Source organism: Abramis brama, assembly GCF_963993115.1.
Source record: "Abramis brama genome assembly, chromosome: 4".
In the NCBI taxonomy this organism is placed as follows: Eukaryota; Metazoa; Chordata; class Actinopteri; order Cypriniformes; family Leuciscidae; genus Abramis; species Abramis brama.
Genome location: NC_139966.1, coordinates 3390672 through 3413637, shown reverse-complemented (window position 1 = coordinate 3413637; position 22966 = coordinate 3390672). Strand labels below are relative to the sequence as shown.

Here is a 22966-nt window from a genome sequence, read left to right as displayed (position 1 = left end):
GCAAAATAAACTAGCATGTAACGTCGTGTTTTGTCGTCAATTAAGTATTGAAATAACCAAATGATCGTTCAAGACATTCTTGTAACTATAAGCAACCCAATTTGTCTAGATCTGTATTATTTCCTTTGTATAATGTGCTTAAATATTGCTGCGCAGTCGTGTGATTTAGTCTGCTTGATTAACATTATTATAATGTATTTCTATTTAACTCTGATATGTAGCCTATATATAAGGTCCTCGAATGTGTTCGAATATTTCACCAGCATCAGCCTTTTCACAGTTTCTATCACTCCGCTTGTCTGTGTTTGCACAACTTGCATCATTAGGCCAGTAATGGTGACAAGTGACTGTCTTTATGAGTGAACAATTGAAATTTAATTTAACTGATTTAATAGTGCCAAAAACATTGATTAACTCAAGAAAGAAACAAGTTGCTGAAACCAATCTTTAATGCTAAAAAGTTTACATCTATGCAAAATAATCCTTGAAAGATTTCTCATTTAAGGCCGTTCCTGTTTGGAATATGTGATTGTGTGTCAACAATAAGCAGAAACAGGCGGCGCCAGCCGATTTTGCCGGGGCTTCAGCCCCGAATGTTTTGAGTGTAGCCCCGAATGTATTTTGAAAATTTGACAGACAAATATGAAACCGGATAATAGCTTATGTAAACCATGTCATAAGTTGCCTTATTTTCATTGTGCTTTGGCTTTGCTGCCGTCTCTGAAATCTGTCTCACACAGAGACGCGTACGTGAGTGATTTCAGCCTAATATCTCCAGGATTTGCGCGCAACAGCGAACAATCTCACAGAAATTACTTTTTTTAAATATATATATAAATAACGCAGTCAGCAGCACCGCACAGTCCTCTACCTGTGGATTTAGGCTGAGATGATCTCATCTAACATCAGATGAGATGTTGTCACGGTATATGTCAGAATATAAAACTCAGAAAATCAAACTTTCCTGTCGTGTCAGTCGTGTGCTCGAGACGCGCACTCTTCAATATCACGCACTAAATGCAATCAATAGCCTACATCAATAGCCTACATCTAGCCTAAATGATCGTTCATGACATTCTTTTAACTATAAGCAATTAAATTTGTCTAGATCTGTAATATTATTTCCTTTGTATAATTGACAGGGTCAATTTTCACAAAATCATATAATGACCTTGTCTTTGTTTTAAATTATATTGTATTTTTATTGTGAGTGCATGCGTGAACTGCTGCGCAGTCGTGTGATTTAGTCAGCTTGATTAACATTATTACAATTTCCTATTTAACACAAATGTTCTTTGCTAATTACAGAAACTATAAGCAAAATTCATAAGTATAAATAAGTTATATATAAGTTATATTTGTATGGTCCTCGAATGTGTTTGAATATTTCACCTGTCAGCTGCTTGACAAATAATTTATGCTACTGCCCACTGACATGCTTTTAAAGCTATTTTTGGCCTTCAAACACCTTAAAATGCAGATATCTAGGTCCGAGAAATCCAAATTTTCTCGGGGGAGCATACCCCCGAACCCCCCGAACTACATCACGTTTGAATGTGCGTGTCTGTGTGCTAATGTGGGCTGGTGTGGCTATAGTGTCAGGACTGAATTTGTTTGCCCCCTAGGCCTACAATATACATTATTCTTTGCATCGAATAATGTTATCTAATTACCGTCCCCCAGCCCCTGATGCTTTTAAAACCTAGAAACACCCCTGAGCAGAAACATTTTGCATTTCCATTTTATAGTGTGGATCATTCATTTCAACATTTATCCTCATTCTCATGTTCAAGAATCTGTTTTTTGCTTGACAAATAATTTATGCTACTGCCCACTGACATGCTTTTAAAGCTATTGTTATCAAAAAATGTTGGTCTTCAAACACCTTAAAATGCACATATGTAGGTCAGAAATCAAAATTTTCCCCGAACCCCCCTAACTACCTCAGGGCAATTCCACGCAAAGGTCATCCTTACCATGACAAAATAAAGTTTTTACCTAAAGATCAAAACCCCTTTTAAGTTGTCCATTTAGGTCTGTAATATACTGTATTAGTGTGCTGTATCAGAAATTTTAAGAAAATTGCCTTGTTTTTCCACCACATATGAGGTGAGCAACAATGCTAAAATTTTAATTTCAACCAGCCATATTTCATGCTTTCAAAAGAGGTATCAAAGACCCTCCTTTTAAAAACTTAATTTGAACATAAAGCATTTTGCTGAAAGATGGAGGCATGCCTGATAAATAAATATACTAATTTGGTCATAACAGCACTGCCTGTTGAATTTATAAGGGCTTTAATAAAGAGGTCTCGACGCTTCAGTGCTCTGTCACGTCCGTAACGTTTTAAAGATTAAGTTTATATAATATAACAATTATAAATGCAAATAACTTGAAACTTTATATGCAAAGCTAAACTATGTTTATGCTTACTAGGATCGACATTTCATTCCACTACTTTGCTCTGAACAACCATAATAATGCGTTACGGACGTGACCGTTACGGACGCTTCACATCAAATCATATGCACTTGTGATCGGTTTCAGGCTTACCATATAATCAGTGCATATCCAATAATCGCAATAATATTTGTGCTTTGTTAGTTTTAATATGAAAAAATGTCTCAACTTTCAAATTCAGTCTATTTTATAACAAAATGTAAACAATAGAGACCGCTCTTTAATACCAGCGTGGTATATTTCTGTATAGCGCCTCAGTGCGCAGCGGATAAAGTGCACATGAATGGATCTTCTCTTCCTCTGCCAGTTACAGGACGAAATATGAATATCCGAAGGTAGTATATGATACAGTACAACTTAAAGAAGAGCATATGTCTTATAGCCAAAGGACACTTCCTTCGGGATGTCGCGTTTTTCCCTCTTGGTTAAAACATGAATATTCATCATAATCCCACGATCAAGCTGACAAAATAACAGTGATATTGCAATCATTTTGACTCACGACTTAAAAGTAGTTTAAAAGTAGACATTTCAGACGTCCTATAGGTATATTTCTCACGTATGTGAGGCAAGTAGCCTACATTATACGCGGAGTTTCGGTTCATTTATGAGGCGCGCTCCACTTCACGCGACGGCGCCTCTGTGTGCTGATTATATTGTCTGCTATAGCCTATTTGCTTCTTATTTAAAAAAATACAGGCAATTGGTTGATGAAACATTAATTAAAATTAAGATACAATTTATACAAAACGAAATTCACATTAAAGAAAGGCTTTCTACAAAAAAACTAAAGAATTGGTCAAAATCATGTCTGCCCACTGATATACCGTATCCGATATATTTGCATCTTATGATCTTACTCATGCTGTTATCCTTTCATATAATCAACATATGAAATAAAAAATACAATTATTTTATTTAAACATTAATATGAGACTAAATGCCTACTCAAATGTAATGTTGGAGCGGGATTTGAGTGAACGCCGTCATACCGGTGAGCATGTTGGGGGAGAGGTACGATTTTCGAACAAACATCGAATATTATTTTTGCTTATAATGCCAATCCTTAATATTTGGTGTTTTAAAGGCCTGTTTGAGGTCTCTGTGAACGTTTTAAAGCAGTATTTTAGTGCCGCTTTCAGAGCGGTCACGTCCGTAACATTGTTTTTTCCTCATAAATGCGAAAACAAAAAATAACAAAATGAATATTTTATGTTCTGTGGAGAGCCAACCCTTCTTCATTCGGTGGGTACTATTACTTTTGGTTTTCGCAGTGTAATTCACAGAATTACTAAAAAATATTTTGGCAACAAAAAGTTAGAGATTTTTTTTGTCACGTCCATAACGCATGTGTATTTCCCTCATATTAAATATAAAACGCATGCGTAGACTGATATTTTTCTAATGTCTGGACTCCTTTATTAAGGGAGTATGGATATATAAACAGACGTTTACAATATATTGGTATTAAATGCATTTTCTGAGAATTTATATTTCAAGTTTTGACTGCAAATGTCACGTCCATAACGCTGGAATTGCCCCTCACCTTTGGATGTGTGTGTCTGTGTGCTAATATGGGCTGGTGTGGCTACAGTGCCAGGACTGAATTTAACCAGTCTGCCCCCTGCATATAGGCCTAAAATATACATTATTCTCTGTATCGAATCATGTTATCTTGTTACCCAGCCCCTGATGTTTCGGGCTCAGCCCCTGGTGCTTTTAAAACCTAGAAACGCCCCTGTGTGACACAGATCGGATGTGTTCTATGACAGTGTAAACAGAAAAAAAAAAAAACGCATGCATTCTGATATTTCGAGTTCGGTTTCAGGCCTCATTCATATGTGGAAATAAATCTGATATGTACCAATGCGACTGTCATGTAAACAGGCAGATCAGGTTTTCTGAGGCATTACGTTAGGCAACGTCTCCGCGGTTAAAGCCAATATTTAAACAATATGCTCCCACCAGTCCTGAGATCTCTCTCACACACAATAACAAGCATATATGTGCAATGATGGCACTTTTCGTCCTCCTCCGCCTCAAAATCATGGTGATGTTTGGCGAACTTCGCATACATCGCAGAGCTAGGATCAAGCATATTTCGCGTCCGCCCATCTGTGCAAGAGAATGAACCCTTTAAGCATGCATGATGTTTCAGAAAGTATAGCAAGTGTGTACACATGAATCGGATATGGGTCAGAGTTGAAAGAACGTGTTCGGACAGTCAAAAAATCAGATAAAGGTACAATACGGATACTCCGCAACGGTTTCCTCCATGGCCGTATTCTCCGTGTTTCTTCTTTTTCATTTTTATTGGCGGCTTGCTTCTTATATAGAGCATTACTGCCATCTACTGTGGGCAATGAATCAGAGACTTGTAATTTCCCTCATCCCAGACCAGAGAAAGAGTTGCGACACTCTTTGATGTCGCCGCTATGGCTGTCACGTGGTTTCTCTCTATGGCTCTGTCCCAGACTATTCAGAACCTGGCCTTTCGACATTGCTGCGTGTTCAGCTCCTCCATCTACAGCCCAGGTCTTATTCTCCGTGTTTACTTCCTGCCCTCCATTTGAAATCGCCCCGCCTTCGCGCGTCATCATAATCATGTGACTGAAACCCACCTATTGTGGACTCTTGTGAGGGAATAATAATTCCATCATGCGCCTGAACACTAGATGGCGACGTTTAAAGGAACACGCCGACTTTTTGGGACTTTAGCTTCTTCACCGTATCCCCCAGAGTTGGGCCCTGTCCCAAACGGCACACTCCGGACTTGTGGACTTCCTCAGAGTCCACACTTTGGTGACGTCATTTAGTGCAGGCCTATAGGGCCCTTGGCGCGAGTCCACGAGGGCGCATTGAGAGGTATTTTTGGGACAGACTGGATCGGCACGCTGGAAATAACGGCCTGGTTGTTGTTGGACAGGAGAAATCACGTTTTTGCGCTCCGACGTCTCATCTGCATGTCAATTACACAGCCTAATTTTACAGTTCTATAGTTTGATATTGTGCATATCACCTGGGCATTAAACAATAGATATATCATGCTTATTTAAATGATGTATACAGATGTATAATAATAGGCTACATAATGTTCCATTTGAACTAAGATTACAATTTTAAAACATAATTTAAACATTTCTTTCAATTCACAGGTTTCAATATTCATACTATGTTTACAGTAAAGCCCTGACATTCGGTTCTATTTATTTAATGAATCATAATGCGATCGTATTATTAAACGCGCTATTATTATGTTTGAGACATCGACCACTGGTCGATGACCATAATGTTTGTATAAACTGTAGGTAACAACTGGTAAAATGTACATCTAGCTCCACCTCACTTCAGTAAACGCATAATTTAAACATTTCTTTCAATTCACAGGTTTCAATATTCATACTATGTTTACAGTAAAGCCCTGACATTCGGTTCTATTTATTTAATGAATCATAATGCGATCGTATTATTAAACGCGCTATTATTATGTTTGAGACATGTCAAACAACCAATTACAGTTCGTTTCGTTCAGCGTCACGCTTCGGGGCGTGGAAATGTCCCCACAACAACAGACCGGCGTGCAACAAGTCAGTCAGCAAAGAAAATCAAAGAAGGATCTACTTCACTTGATCTTCCATAATAGATAGGAGGGGACACACACCTAGTAAAATTGGATCTGCTGGGAATCCTTCTAAATGCTGATAAAGGGTCGGCCAGGCTTGGAAAATAATACTCTTCCCAAATCCCGTCGGCAAACAGGCTAAAATATCTCTTTTTGTCTCCACTAAGTGCCTCAAACAAAACTCCTGGACATCTCTTAAAGAGTCTGTGCCGTGAACCTCGCATACTTTTGAGAATCCTACGTTTAGCTGATCTTGATAAATGCTCATTGTCACTCATGTAAACACAACAGTTTTTCTCCCGGCGGACCGGAAATAAACGCGACACTCGCGCCCCCCAGAAATCCGATAAAATTCAACCAATCAGATGACGACTTAGACATTCCTGAAGTGTTTCCAGTTAAGTGTACCATATGCATCAGACGTTTAGCCAACGTTCCGTGGGCGTCACGTCTGAGGCTGAGACTAATTTGATAACAACCTGCCAGCGGTAATTGGGTGATCAGATGATGACTCGGTCCTTAAAAATGCCTCTTCCGCTCGACATGGAGGACGGTTGCGGCTTTGGGTCGGTCGCAGCGGTTCTGACTTCCTGCCAGCCGCCAGATCAAAACATTATTTTCATGTGTCCTTTGGTTATGTGTTCTATTTAGAATGTGGTGATGTAGTAGAGACCTGCTCTTTTGTCTTGGAACCTATTTATCCAATGTTTTTAATGAGCACAGTAAGGTAAGCTTATTGTAGTTTATTTTATTTTATTTGTGGTAGGTTAATTACGTTGCTGTTTAATTTCGTTAGGTTGGGTTTTGTTTGTTATTTTGGGCCTTGGGTCTCTCTGACGAAAATACCACTTTATTCATTTATTTCTGTTGATTCATTTTTGTTGTTAACGAATATATATATATATATATATATATATATATATATATATATATATATATATATATATATAATTTTTTTTTGGGGGGGGGGGGGGGGGTTAAGGGGGGCATTAACTGATTTATTATTCACTTTTTGTTTTTGTTGTCAACGAATTATACTTTATTTTTATATCTTTTTTATTTATTTGGGCCATGGGTCCTTCTAACTGATTTATTATTCACTTTTGTGATAATGCAATAAATTCATTGTATTCGCCTTCTTTGGTATTCGTTATTGGTTCTTTTTTATTTATTTATTTTTTGATCTGACGGCCTGTGGAAAGCTGGTCGTATTTGTTTATTGCGTCTCACCCCTAGCGGATGTAATAATTGGTAAGTTTCGTCTGGGCGTGAATACGCCATACTGAACTAGTGATCAACAAGACATCTCTTCATTTACTGCTACAAACTGATAACGGTCAGATAAGTATGATTTAAACCATGCTAGTGCAATTCCACTAATGCCAACATAGTTTTCGAGTCTATTTAAAAGAATGTTGTGGTCAATAGTATCAAATGCAGCACTAAGATCGAGTAACACTAATAGCGAGATACAACCACGATCAGATGATAGGAGCAAATCATTTGTGACTCTAACGAGAGCAGTCTCAGTACTATGGTACGGTCTAAATCCTGACTGGAAAGTGGAAATCCTCACAGCATCATTTCTTTTTAAAAAGGAACACAGTTGTGAGGATACTGCTTTTTCTAGCATCTTTGACAGAAAAGGTAGATTCGAGATCGGCCTGTAATTGACTAATTCTGTAGGATCAAGTTGCGTTTTTTTAACAAGCGGTTTAATCATAGCCAGCTTAAAGGTTTTCGGTATATATCCTAGAGACAAAGATGAATTAATGATGTTAAGAAGAGGATCTATGACCTCTGGAAGCATCTCCAATTGAGCTTTATGGTGGCCTGTATACAGTAGCCAGCACAAATGTTACACGTGATTTATCATTTACACTAGATAAATAATTACATTTTTAGCCTTGAATGGGTTTAGGAGTTTTTTGTATGTCCTAATTCAGGGAACAGACACAGTCTCTATATGATGATATCTAGGTGAAAGAGGCTCTATGTGAATGGGATTTATCAGACCTTGGTGACGTGAGACAGCTAGCAGACGGTCGGTTTAGCCAGTCTGTCTGCTTCGAATAGAATCGCCAATAGCGTAATTTTGTGAGCATTTGTGTATCCTGTGTGTGCATATGTGAATGAGTGTGTGCATACTCTTCTAGCTCCATACAGCTCCGACTGGCAGCTAGTCCTGGTAACTGTAGTTACAGTCCCTTCACACCAGGGGTATGTTTGAGAATGATCTTAAAATGTTCTACGGTGAGCTCGCTCAGCTGCTTAAGAAGATGGATGGTGGCCAGATCATCATCGCTCTTCATCTCTGGCAAACTTTGGACTTTGATGGCCAAAGTCTCAATGTCGGCCAGCACTCTCATACGCGTCTTCTCATATTCCTAAAATTTAATTTAAATTTAGCATACATTTATGCTAGCGCCATGCTATGCTATACAGAAAAATACAAAGAAATTGCAAATAATGGATGCAAATAAGTATTTCTATTGACAATGAACAATCAACACATTAAAATGGAAAGTTTCCTCAAAAATTCTTCAAGATCTTCCGAGATGAAGGCCTCATCCTAGTGCAGAAACAATTTTAAAACTCTTCCACTGACACCATGTACACACCTTTTGTTTAGTGTCGTGCTCTGTGTTGCTTTGAGGATCTTCTGAATTCTGACCAGCCAAAAGCGCTGTTAAAAGACAAAATTGAACACAATTGAAAGAGCTTCAAATTTACACTCGCAACTTCTTGATAAAGTACACACTTTTTCTTTGAAACTCACGAAGTAGGGAATGTTTTGGATCCACATTTATGACTGGGCGATTCCGCATTCTCTTGGCGCAGGCAGCGAAGTTTAGTGTATTGATGGTTTCTTTGTAATTGCAGCTGGCTGGTGAGAGGCAGGCTATTATGAGGGTTTGTGTGTTTCCGCCAAGAGAGTCTTGAAGCAAACAAGTTAGAAAGGATTCACGATCCGGTATATGACTGGAACTATCCACCAACGCAGTTATGACTTTGCGAAGGGTAAAAATAGAACGGTTGATTTTGTGGGCTTCTTCAAGGCGATCTGCAGAAGCACCGGTTTGGGACTGTCCTTCGCTTCCTGCAAGGTCCACGAAATTGAGTTTTCCCGCATGTAAATGCTCTTCACCAGCAGCATCTAAAATTACAGAGATGTTGCATATACCGATATGCAGATTTATTCATGCAAAAACTAAGACACAAACCTGTGAAGCAGCTTTCCACGTAAATTGTGAAAACACAGTGTGAACGAGACGACGTTTCGTTCGTGAGTGTTGGTTCCACAGTGCGTTTGTCTAATCCCTTAAACATGATTCTCTCACATTCCTCAACACTCTCCAGTGTGCATTGACAGACCCATTGCAAAAAATCCATGTTCAGGATGCTCCTTCAGCTAAAAAACACATAGCATTGTTCAGCGCATTTTAGCTAATTTAGAATGGCTTTGAGTAATCAGTGTAAGAGACATACTTGTAACTTCTGTTTGGTATTTTCTCCTAAAAGATCTTGGATTTCCTCGTTGTATATTTCCATGCCAGAAACATGTACACGCGATGTTTTGTTCTTTGCAATAGAACATTTCAGGTTAAATGTCACTTTACAATTTTAGCACAATAAATATATAGTATCTTGGCTCTAAACATTTTACTAACCACAAACCACCTTTTGAATGTTAGTGTATTTATAATACTATGATGGTGAAATGTAATACCTGAATTGCCTCAAAGATGTCCTCCAAAGCTCTATGAATGATTCCCCTTTTGGTGGTTGAATTTGGCAATCCTTGCATGGTGAAAGTTTTCCCTGAGCCAGTTGAACCATAATTTAAAATGGTCCCATTGACGCCTTGAACAACACCCTGTTGCAAAAACACAGACAGACAGACAAGATAGAAAGACAAAAGATAGACAGACAGACAGATGTTACATGGTGGCCCCACCATTAAATATACAAAGCACGACTTTGGACTTCAGGATCATTAAATAAAAAAACACCCAAAATTTATTTTTTGGCTAACACAAAAATATCACACACACACACACACACACACACGGATGCTTTCATCACAAACTACCCGAACAGATGAAATCTAAGAAACCGAAGAAATCTAACAATAAAAATAAACCCATAGGGAGTTACCACAGGGAGCTCGCTCATTCGTAACATGGTTCATGTACTTTTAGATAACCATAACTTGCTCAATTCTCTACCGATTTTCAAACGGTTTGGTTTTTTATAAACGTCAAAGATGTAGTTATGACACTGCATATGAATAATTATACCAATGGACTTCCATATGAAATAATTATAGCCATGTTAATAACGTTTGTAAGAAACCAAACCGTTTGTAAATCCGTCAAGATTTTAGCGAGATAAAAGGATTTGTGTGCGTGCTCACCTTAATTCACAGCTTCCCTGTGGCGGTGATGCCGGAAGTGACTCCGCCTTAAGACATCTAGACTTTATATGATATCTAAGTTATGGTCATAACTACATCTCTGACGTTTAATGTTATAACAAACCAAACCGTTTTAAAATCGGTAGACAATTGAGCAAGTTATGGTTATTTAATTACGAGTGAGCGAGGTGTACAGAGATAGATCACACACACACACACGCACAAATCAACATTAATTTACCTTTACAAGAGAATGAACGGATCCGTGATATAACTCCTCAGTAGACTGGTCGACATCGTAAACTGCGTCAAATTAGAATTTTTCCGGAAGGCCTTTCGATGCTTCTGGCTTCTCAATTAAACAGTCTCTGCCGTCAGTGGAAATCAGCGTTTTCTGATTCAGGCTTCTCTCTTTGTCGCTTAGTGGTCGAATTCTGACGGCAACATTGACTGATTGTGATTGCATTTTTATCTGTGAAATATGCATAGATAATAGATAATAGATAAATATGCTGGACAAACATATTTTAGAATCTAGATAAAGTTTTAGACGAGTTGCCAAGCAACGTCAAACATGCCGCGTCATCCAAATTCCGATTACGTCACAGCCGCCAGCCGCAGAATCATACATCATCATATGGCAAGCCATTTTAACATTTAAAAGCTAATTTTGACTATCCGGAATTAACATTGTAGATATCAACAATGTCTTTCTGACTAGTCGTAATTACATTTTGGATAGTTGGAATTGTCATTCAAGATATCTGTAACGTAATTGTGACTAGTCGAAAGGACAGATAGAGATATCTGTAATTCAGTTTTGACTAGGCAAAACAGAATTACAGATATCTGCAATGACGTCATTGAAAACGACATTAAACTCGTCACACATCTTAAATGACAATTGCAGATATCTGTAATTCAGTTTCACCTAGGCAGAATTAAAGTTAAAGATATCTCAAACGTCATTATGACTAGTGCAAATTATTGTGCATGACGTTGCTCTATTTTAGATATCCATAAATACGTAATTTCCCCTCCCCGCCCTAATCAAAGAAGAAGTGGGTTCATTTCCTTATTTCTGTGAATAGAAGAAGAAAGCAGTCATGGCGTTGGCTGTAATCGAAAAAACCACCAGAAAATGGCATGAAATTCAACGAGCCCTCACACAGGGGATTTGTGGAGAGAGAGAACGTCGTTCTATTGAACAGTGTGAAAGAAATCTCGGAAGAATTGAGCATTTGCTATCACCAGACACAAACAATGAACTCAAAAGCAGTTTGGCTCAACTAAAAACTCGAATAGACGCAGATTTCCATGCTGGGGAAGACAGACGTTTCTCTGTCAGGCGCATTAGTTCAGGTGAGTCTGTTTATCACTGCATTATCATTGCATTAACGTTAAAGGGGAAATCCGGCCGTTTAAAACATTTAGCGGGGTCTCCAACACGTCGCTCGCGAGCTGCCAGTAGCTCGTTGCCTGATTTGAGGTAGCTCGCCAAGGGGCCGTTCACATATCGCGTCTTTTGCGCGCTCAAGTTCATTCAAATGTAGGCGCGCGACATGACAAGAACCAACCAATCATTACAGGTGTTTTTCTCTTATTTGTTAATAAATCTTGTAGCAAAGCTACAGCAAGCATTTTTCGGTGGTGGAAATCTTTGTCCGTTGTGGAGAGCAGCGCATGGTTGCATAGTAACGACAGACGCCACAGGCAAATCGGACCGAATCTTACTATTAATAATAAAAAATAAGCTAATCATGTGCATTGTAAATATCATTCATTTATCTTTTTTTGACTCATTCTTTTTATAAAAAATGATTTAAAGGCTGAAATATGTGAGGTTTATCTTTTTATAAAACCTTTTTTGTCACAACTTAATTTGAACTTGATGCATAGTAACGTTGCAATTAAACACTGTTCTTTTTGTAGGGAGAAGAGGCCGACCAGCCATTGATGTTACCAGAGAACACATTGAATTTCTGCTGAAGCAAGGCCATACAATTTCAAAAACTGCTGAAATACTGGGATGCTCCTCATCATTTCTGTACAAGAAATCAAAGTTGTTGGGTATACCTGTTAGAAGTATGCTGTCTGCAATAGATGATGGTGAACTAGAACAACGTGTGAGGCAACTTCAGAGCCAATACCCTAATTCTGGAAATGAGGTAATTGGAGGTCTTTATCTTTAGGCTGTATTTAATTCACATTTGTGTGCCATTGTTTTGTGAATATCATGTCAATTTAGATCTTTTCACAAATCTGTTGCAGATGATAAGAGCCCTGTTGCGCGCACAGGGTGTGCTTGTTACACGGTCCAGGGTGCGTGAGATGTTGACACGGGTCAATCCTACTGCTGCTGCAAGGAGATGGAGCCAGACAGTTGCAAGACGTGTTTATCATGTACCTTACCCCAATAGTTTGTGGCACATTGATGGGAACATGCGTCTCATAAGGTTATTATTACCTTTTTAATATTTTGAAAAGAACTTCAGCAAATTAAAAAAATGGAGTTTACAGCTATATTGTTTGCAGTCTACTGTCAATAGTATCTTCATTTTCAAGTAATATTTGTTTTTCAACCTTTCTAGATGGGGCTTTGTGATTCATGGTGCAATTGATGGATACTCCCGTCTGATTACTTACCTCAACTGCAGCACAGACAATCGTGCCACAACAGTGCTTTCTCAGTTTTTGAAAGCAACATGCCTCTATGCCTTGCCATCAAGAGTCAGATCTGACCATGGTGGTGAAAATGTCCTTGTGGCTTTATTCATGCATCTAGTTCAAGGACTTGAACACAGAGGTTTCATAACCGGACAATCAGTTCACAATCAGAGAATTGAACGCCTTTGGCGTGATGTATTTTTGCATGTGTTGCAGCAGTTTTACCTTATGTTCTACTCCTTAGAGGATTCAGAGGTTCTAAACCCAGATGATGATGTCCACAGACTTTCACTGCATATTGCTTATCTTCCTGAGATTCAAAAAAGACTGGAGCAGTTTAGACAGGCCTGGAACCTCCATCCGTTGCGAACAGAAAATAATCGCACACCAACTCAACTCTGGACAGAGGGCATGCTCAAAAACATTGCAACAGACAGCACAGCTGTCAACAATGTGTTTGGGGAAAATCCCTACAGCGACCAAAACATTGATGCCATCCTAGCGCAGTATGGAATTCAAACACTGCCTACACTTGATGAGGAAGAGTTCCCAGCTGTTAATGTAGAGCCACCTCAACTCATCCTCACTCAGCAACAACAGACATCTGTACACAATGCAATCCAACACCTTTCTGATCTAAAGATAAAATATCAGGCTTGCTGTACTGCAATTATCAGTATTTTGCAAACTCAGGTATAGTCCAATTCCAAGCCCAGAGACAAAAGTTTATTGGCTGCATATATTATCCAGGACTGACTGTAAGACATTTTTAGTTTAAAGAGCTTTAAGTTATATTTTCTGTTCAAATAAGGCGGTATGGTCGGTGCAGCTGCAGCTGATGGAGCTAATGTCAGGTGTGCTAGATTTGTGGGTGCCAGTCCAAACATTGGCAGTAGCTAACAGCACTGTTGGTGCTGTGTTATGTTTCGTCTTTCTTTTTTTTTTGTAGTATTGTTGGCTGACAATATTTGTATTGTTCCTTTCTACTGTTGTTCCTTTTTTGTAGAAAAAAAAAAACAGAAAATCATCTAATTAGTATGAATGAGATTTAAATGTTGAACTCTTAATGTAAAATATCTGTATAATATGTAAAAATGTGAAATATCTTAAGGTTTAAATTGAATATGAATCAATAGACAAGACTTGAAAATGCATGAAAAAGAAATTCAATTAATCCTTGGAAAAATGGAGAAGGATCTAACTATTTTGAATGGGATTGACAAAATGAATAAAAAAAGATGAATAAACTGGTAATGTATGAAAAAAGATTGAATGTTTAATGGCTTGAATGAAAATTTTAGATCAACAGGATTAACTGCCTAAAAATCCTTAAAGGGATAGTTCACCCAAAAATGAAAATTCTGTCATTTACTCACCCTCAAGTTGTTCCAAACCTGTATGAGTTTCTTTGTTCTGCTGAACACAAAGGAAGATATTTGGAAGAATGTTTGTAACCAAACAGATCTTGGTCCCCATTGACTTCCATAGTATACTATGGAATACAGAAAATATATAATTGACTACAGAATACATTGACTTCCATAGTATACTATGGAAGTCAATGGGGACCGAGATCAGTTGATTACAAACATTCTTCCAAATATCTTCCTTTGTGTTCAGCAGAACAAAGAAACTCATACAGGTTTGGAACAACTTGAGGGTGAGTAAATGACAGAATTTTCATTTTTGGGTGAACTATCCCTTTAACATCAATCCATTAGTCACATTACTGGGGAATCCATCCAACCAAAGGATAGAACGTTTGTGGAGGGATGTATATTTACACGTGCTACAATCATTCTACAGCATATTCTACAGTCTTGAAGATTCTGAACTGCTTGATCCCAGCAACAACCTTCACATGGCATTGAGTCTTTGCCCACAGCTGAAAATTAAGAAATCCCAGCTGTAACTTTTGAACACTCAAATTAACCTTACTCCTCAGCAAATGGAAACGGTTTCCCATGGTATTGACCATATTACAGATTTGAAGATTAAGTTTCAGGTTTGTTGTGCAGAAATTGATAATGTTTTGGTAAACTAGTGTTGCAGATTAGAGTGTTATAAATAATGTTATTTTGTAATATTTTAATATGTAAAAGTTTTAACTACAAGAATGCTCTGTTGAAAAATTAATAGATACTTAGATGCTAACATTGAAAAAAAAAAAATTTTCGATGAAAAGCTGGTGAACAAGTGAGAGAACCTGAACAGTTAATGAGCAATGTAACAGTTTTCCACAATAAACACGAACATGCATAATGCAGAACAATGCATTTTATTTTGCAATGATGCACATCTCAAACATATTTGACTTCAAGGTGCTTCTTAATGGAAATTTAAATTTATAAAAGCTGTACTCAGTTGTGACTGTACCTAAAATTACTTAAGTGTAAAAAGGTAGGCTAATATTAAAGCTTAAAGCATGAGACTTCTGTAAGTCAAATCATTGACAACATTTTTATTTTATTGCTGAACTATTCCTTAAAAAGAGGAAAAAACAACATTTTAACATTTCATGCAACACCAAAATATGGGCTCTGCATGATCCCCTCTGTCATGTAGGTCTTGAACAGTTCATATTCTGTGTGTATCGGCAGTCGTAGTATAATGAGGCAAGTATTGGCCTCTGGAAAGATTTTCCTGTCTTGATGGAGGAACTCTATTTCCGGGCGGTGGGGGAAACCCAGAGGTGGCACTGTGGAGGCTCCAGTGGCAAACTCCATTATCATTTCAAGAGTGACTCCATCAGTCTCTCCCTCTGTAAAATATATGTACAGAAAAATCACAAACCTCAAAAGACTAACCTAAAATGTGTGGTACATGCAGTTCTTTGACAGCGATATTTTGTTCTAAACAGAATTAGCCAGCCTGTCTAATTATGACTACATCTAGCTGCAGGGTTTCTATATATATTGTCTGATTACAAAAAAAAAAAAAAAACAAAAACAAAAACACAATCCTAAGTATTTGTTCTGCATAATGGTTAGATTTACCAAAAATCTGATAATTTTTCACTTCAAACACTTGTTTTCTTTAAATCTAAGTCACTGTTTTTATTAATCACTGTTTATAGAGGAACAATAGCTTAAAACAAATACAAATGACACATTACAAGAGAATTAATGTAGCTTTTAAGTAGCGTTAGCATTCTAGCTATTAATTTAAATGCTCCTTTAAATGTGTCCTGCTCATAATGAAACCGTCTGAATATAAATATTTACTGTAATTGTAATGATTCAGGACAAGGCACAAATACAATTTGGAAAATGGATTCAAGTATTCACTCATTATACTGTAGAAATTTTAAACATGTTGAATTTATTTGTATTTTTTTTTACATGGCATACCTTTAACATTACATAAAAACATGTCATACCTTCAACATCGATCAACCAGTCCCTCCAGTAGCATATGGTCTGGTTTTCCTTTGCCCTTCTGTTGCTGCCTTGTGGGGAAAAGTTCACATAAAAAAGACTGCAGAGATCCTTTGCTTGAAGGGGCCTCTGCTCATTGACGAACATGTCATTAAAAAGTGCAGGATATTTCTGCATCTCTTCCAGCAAACCGAGAGTTTGCAACCCTTCTGAAAACCTGCATAACAAACAAAGCAGTCAATGGAAGTTTCAAGCTGATGATTAGTTATGTTGTCAAAAAGTAAAGGCTTAATTTACTAACTAAAGTCCTGGGGCCTCATGTACAAAGACTTGCGTGGAATTCATACTAAAACATTGTGTACGGACAAAGCTGTAAATGTGCGTACGCACAAAAAAAAAATCAGATGTATGAATCTCTGCGTACGAAGGATCCCACACATATTCTCTTTGTACATCCCAGTTAACGTAAAATTGAGCGCACATGCACGAGTACAACGCCCCACCCAGTCTCCTCCCTTAATTAGGGCAATTTAAATATGGTAATGAGTCCACTTTGGCAAAAGAAAGCAGTAAGAAAATGGCTAAAGCAAGCGGCAAGATTCGAAACTTTACAGAAAGTGTGTAGGTGCTACTATCGGAGGTAGAAACGAGAAAAAATATTTTATTTGGAACTTTGTCCTCCGGAATTAATAAAAAAAGGAAAAAATATGAGCGGGAGAGTTTGGCTGATGCCGTCAATGCTAAATTATTATATAAATTATTATTATTATTATTATTATTATTATTATTATTATTAATATTATATATATATATATATATATATATATATATATATATATATATATATATATATATATATATATATAATTTTATTAATATTATATTAGAAATTTATTTTATTTTATTTATAGACTAAGGGTTGTATCAATTTGCATATGCTTTTATATGTTCTTACTTAATTGCATAATTGATAGAATATTCCCTTAAGGCTCGTGTGACAATATATGTAAATTATTTTATAAATTGCAAATGAATCAATGCTTCCCTCGGTTGGTGGTGCGATAGACTTGTAGAACAATTCGTTGTGTAATGTTTGCAACTTCCCTTCATTGCCTGTAAGAGTCGCCAACGGACAAAAACAATGAGAAATGAACGTACACTAGACATGAAATTGGCGTGGAGGAACGCACAGTCTCGCGTTAATTTCACTGTTGTACATACGACCGTGAGTGTGAAAGCTGGCGTACGCAAAGTTTTTGTGCGTACGCAAGATTGATACATGAGGCCCCTGGGGTGTGGAAACCCATGAGGGTGAATAATTAACAACAGAATTTCAATATTTGGGCAGACTAACCCTTTAAATCACTTACTGGTCCAAGGCAGCCCGCAGTCTCCCATTCACAAAGAACTCTGCAGCTGACTGGACAAGAGAGTTCCTTTCTGTCAAGTGTGATATATATCTCAAGGCACCAATGATACTTAAGCTGTCTGCTGCTTCTGCAATGGCACAATTTGCCTCCTGAACAGTTGTTGCTTCCTGTATCTAAAACAGTTGCGAAAAAAAGAATGAAACTGTTAAGCAAAGAGAAACGTTCAGCCTGATGGTGGAAAAGCAGCTCTAGATGCCCTGTGTTCTGTATGACACTGATGCCTGCTCAAGCAGAGCTGAGCAACATGTACCCATTAACTGTTTTTATATGTACTTTGAAAGCTGTAGCTCACAATTATGGTAAGGGGCATTATATTTCTGACACACACTTGAGGGTATTTTGTCAATCACAATGCACTGGGTCAGCTGACCAATCAGAGCAGATGGAAGGAGGGCCTTTGTAGAAAACGCCACATTTGAGAGAGGCTGGGCATAGTAGAGGAGCTAAAATAATGCACTGCATATGAAAAATAATGTTTTTTTTAAACATTGAAGCATGTCAACATATTTTCCAAATACACATGATCTTTAATAATAGCATCATTTTTAAACAATTATTGAAATTCTCAAACATCTCTGTACCTTGATTAGTTGCTCCCTCAATGTATGATCTCCAACCTCATCCACTGAGGCAGAGGATGTTGGCATGCCACAGATCTGCTGAAAAAGTCTTTCAGAGAAGAAATGTGGGCCAACTCCTCCATGGACGACACACATAGCAATCATCTTCCCCACTGATGCATACAACCTATTCTCCAAAGCTAAAGTAAAACAGAAATTGCACAATTGGGAGCAAAAAGTCAGAATTGTTAGATAAAAAGTCAGTTACCTTTTTTATTTTGTGGCAGCTTCAACAAAAACATCTTTGCATATGAAACAGTTACATACACGTGTAACTACTGAATACTTTTACAAATTTTTATTATAACAGCTGTATAGATTAACAGTGTGAGTTGTAGATTATAGGATTATATTTAGATCTACCCTCATCACCTGAAAGGTTGCAGGAACGAGCACTGAGCATTAATCAAGTGAATGCAGTGATCTCATCTTTGCAACATGATTTCTGCGTTCTCACAAAATCATTTTATCTAATAGCGCAAACAAGGTGTAAATAGCATGAGACTACAGTGTAGCACTGTCATTATAACAGACATTTTACGAGTCTGGAATCAATAAAACCCTTGAATAAAACCCTTTACTGGACTACCAAGTTAGATATTTCTGAAACAAGCAGAATGTTTTAATAGTACAATGTGAAACTTAGGAAATTTGATTTGTCAGTTTATGAACCCTCAAAAATACAAACACAAAAGATAAAAAAAGACTATTCGACTGTTAAGGTGGAATCCAAAAGCATCATCTGACCAGTAGAGGCGGGAGAGAAAAAAAAAAGCATTTTTTCCATGAATACCAAATAGCTGAATAGCATTAAAACATAACCTGACACAAAAGCTTTCTTTTATAACAGGAGTACTGACCTTGTGTATCTAGAGCCAAACTCCGGTCTTTCTCATGGCCCTGAAAGACATTTGATTGATGGATGGCCCGCATCAACAACCGCAAGTATTCTCTAGTAGGGCCGCCTCCATCTATTGCCCCTTCCCCATTTTCCTCAGCATCAACAAACACTACATCTAATTTTGCTTGTGGGTTGAATCGTCGCCGCTTGATAGCTTGCAGGCTGCACTGTAGTATGTTTTCTCTGAACACATTTATTTGGTTTGCTGTTGGGCAGATGTTTCCATTGATTTTGCTTTGCAGTTTTTTTAGAATGGTCTGTAAGTCAACCCTGCAAGAGACAAAGATTGGATTGTTTTTAGTCAAATGCTGAACATTATGGTATATTTTAGAATATTGCTAGTTGCATAAAGCCCCGCTCACACATGCAGGGACTTCCAGTCACAAAGCAACCTCATCCCATTATTTTTAAATGAAGAGATGGTGGCTTTGTGTGCGAGTGTTTGTTAATTTGCGAATGCATAAAAAGTATTTAACTAAGTAAATAAGCATATATAGGAACATACTCATCTAGGGCCACGGACCTCCCTTGATCTATTAGGGATAGATCTACAATGTCTGATTGCTGGGGAGATGGAAAACTAAGTGGTGTCTCTTCATCAACATCAATGACAATTGGCTCTGTAGGTTGGTCTTCAAAATTAAAATTTATGAATGGAGTCTGGGCTATGAACAAAGCCGCAGAGGCCAGAGCGACTGGAGACTGGGCAGGGGATAGAGCCACTGGAGACTGGCCAGGGGATAGAGCCACTGGAGACTGGGCAGGGGATAGAGCCACTGGAGACTGGGCAGGGGATAGAGCCACTGGAGACTGAACAAAGGGCGAATCCACTGGAGGCTGGGCAACATTTACAGGGTCACAGTGTTTTTCCTGAAATGAAACACACAGACATTAATGTAGACTGTAATCGCAGACTGAACACAACTGTACTGACTATACATTTGGGCATGATGAGCTATAATCTGTCATGTACTGGATTTTATTTGGTAAATGTGTTTCCATCTTAGTTTATGTGCATGTTTTCATGCAAAATGCACAGAAATAGGTGGATGGACACATAGCGAGGTTTCAAACATGCAAGACCGATGGAGAGGGGGTTTGAGTCACTAATAATAACAATTTCAACTGATAAAAATGTTGATTTAATGTTATTCATGTTAGATTTCATCTTAACTAACAATGTGAACTTTTATTACACATTAATTCTAGAAGAGTTTTTAGAGTCTTTACAGGCTTTCCTGTAGCTCAAACAGTAGAGCGTTGGCACTAGCAATGCCAAGGTCATGGGTTCGATTCCAAGGGAAAGCAAGAACTGACAAAATGTAAAATGTGTACCTTGAATGCAATGTAAGTCGCTTTGGATAAAAGCATCTGCCAAATGCATAAATGTAAATGTCTTTACATGCAAGGCTCATAAATATTTTCTCTCAGGCTAGTAGCAAATTAAATGAAATTGTGGAGGATATTAACTGTGAAAAGATGATTGACAGGCCAGTTTATGGTGTCCGTTTTATGACTGGATAGTATGTCCCAAAAGCTTGCCTAGTCTTCTCACACACTCAAAAGTATGTACTTTTTCTTCACAAAAAGAGCACATACTTTTAGGGCATGGTATAAGTAGGTAAACTGGGACGCAGGGATTCTTAACAAGCCTTAAGAAAACTTAACAGGGACAATCAGGCCAAAAAATGATAACTGATCAATAAAAGGTAATGCATATGGCCAAATCAAAATCATTATGAAAAAAAATTAAAAATTGTTCAAGTGATACTGTCGTAGTAACTTACCAGATAATCAAAAGGGGATGTCCAAAGGACATACAATGTAGAGAACGGTTTGATTCCATGATCTGAAATTGACCCAGTAGAAGTGCTTTCTATAGCATTTGAAGTAGTAGCTTCCTGGATTCTGAACACCTCACTGGCCATTTCATCTGTTCCAATAAAATCAAACAAGACCTAAAAACAGAGCCCATGATGGCAAATATTAATAAATAAAGATATCCAGAAATGAGGAAAAATAACTAAATAAAACATCTATGTAAAAAACACCTTAATCCTTCACAATGAACGTCTTACTTGAATTGGATCAGACATGATGAACTTCCTCTTATTCACATCTCCATTTGGATATTTGGCTTTCAGATATTTTCCATCAAGAGGTTCAACACGGGCTGTCATTCGCTGGCGTCTTTCCTCAATGGCCTAAAAAAAAAAAAAAAAAAAAAAAAAAAAAAAAAGGATATAGAGATATATATATATATATATATATATAAACAAGTAATAAAACCTTGGTGAGTGTTTTAGCGCAATTTTCTGACCTCATGGGATCACAACACTAAGAGATAGTAAATCTTTTCCTGGATTTTTTTTTTTTTTTTTGTGCGTTCCCGAGATTAGACCTTCCTTAACAATGCCGAAAACCCGAAGTCTCTAGGTGGTCTGGTTGAGGAGTAGATAGAAGTGCAAGATTGGTGCGCACAGACAGAACAGAAATTTTGTCCGGTGGAAAATTGCGCTAAAAATTAAACAAAATATTTAGTGGCAGCACTAACCTTTTTGCGCTTTTCTTCCAGAACCTCATAGCTGTGCCTCCTTCTGTCCTGAAATACCATATATGTAATACACATTTTTTGTTTTAAACAAAAATTTAACCTTGGCAAGCAAACTGTGAATAGTCAAATTACCTTTTCTATATCTGCCAACAAAGAAGCATTATATTCTTCATCTTGCTGGGAACGTACAGCTCGCCACTCCTGAAGGAAATAAAGTACAACTATGAGTCACAAATCAGTCATATTTACAACCATTGACAACATCAAAAATAACTTCACTCACACGGAGATTTACAGATTCTGTTGTCTCAGCACTGAAGGAGATTTCATCAAGTGCTGTAGTGCTGGATGGTTGTTGTGAGTTCTGGGGAATGGCTGCGGATGGTGTCATTACCTAAGAGAAGACAAAAAATATATAATGACAAAGAATTTGTTAGTCACTGCACAGTAAAGAAGTTACTTGAACTGTCACCTAACATTAAATGTGCACTGTGCAAAAACATATCATTTATATTAAGGTTAATGAAAGGCCAATTCAACTGAATTGAAACTGAAAATATCCATCTGTAGAAAAAACTGTTATCCTAGGGAATGTAACTGCTCAGACATCACACAGAATACATCTTAATACTGTACATTTAAAAAAAAAAAATAACAAAAGGGTTTTTATTTGTATTTGTCACTCATCACTAAAAAGTGTATAGTGGACATAAAATCATTAGATGTGCAATCATTTTAATATGGACCTGATCTGAAACCACTTCTGAGGTCTCATCTACTGCTGGAGCTGCGAGTGGTGGGAATGAATTCTGGGACATGGCAGAGGGTGGTGATGTTACCTGAGCAGAGGGTAACTTCAGTTATAGGCATAGACATTACAGAGAACACATTTATATGATAGTATGATATAAATCCCTG

The 22966-nt window shown here is 37.6% G+C and overlaps 2 protein-coding genes across 2 annotated transcripts; one reads left to right on the top strand and one right to left on the bottom strand.

Annotated features, from left to right (window-relative positions):
* Positions 1-11598: 11598 nt before the first annotated feature.
* On the top strand, positions 11599-14116 carry LOC311082035 (uncharacterized protein). Its single transcript, XM_084112781.1, has 4 exons — positions 11599-11861; positions 12432-12667; positions 12771-12955; positions 13091-14116. Exons 1-4 carry the CDS (start codon positions 11606-11608, stop codon positions 13863-13865), a joined length of 1452 nt encoding a protein of 483 aa, XP_083968907.1. The 5' UTR covers positions 11599-11605; the 3' UTR covers positions 13866-14116.
* Positions 14117-15469: 1353 nt separating this feature from the next.
* Positions 15470-18718, bottom strand: LOC311081529 (G2/M phase-specific E3 ubiquitin-protein ligase-like). Its single transcript, XM_084112076.1, has 4 exons — positions 18555-18718; positions 17914-18086; positions 16546-16760; positions 15470-15927 (listed from the first exon to the last, which is right to left on the bottom strand). Exons 1-4 carry the CDS (start codon positions 18696-18698, stop codon positions 15683-15685), a joined length of 777 nt encoding a protein of 258 aa, XP_083968202.1. The 5' UTR covers positions 18699-18718; the 3' UTR covers positions 15470-15682.
* Positions 18719-22966: the final 4248 nt, after the last annotated feature.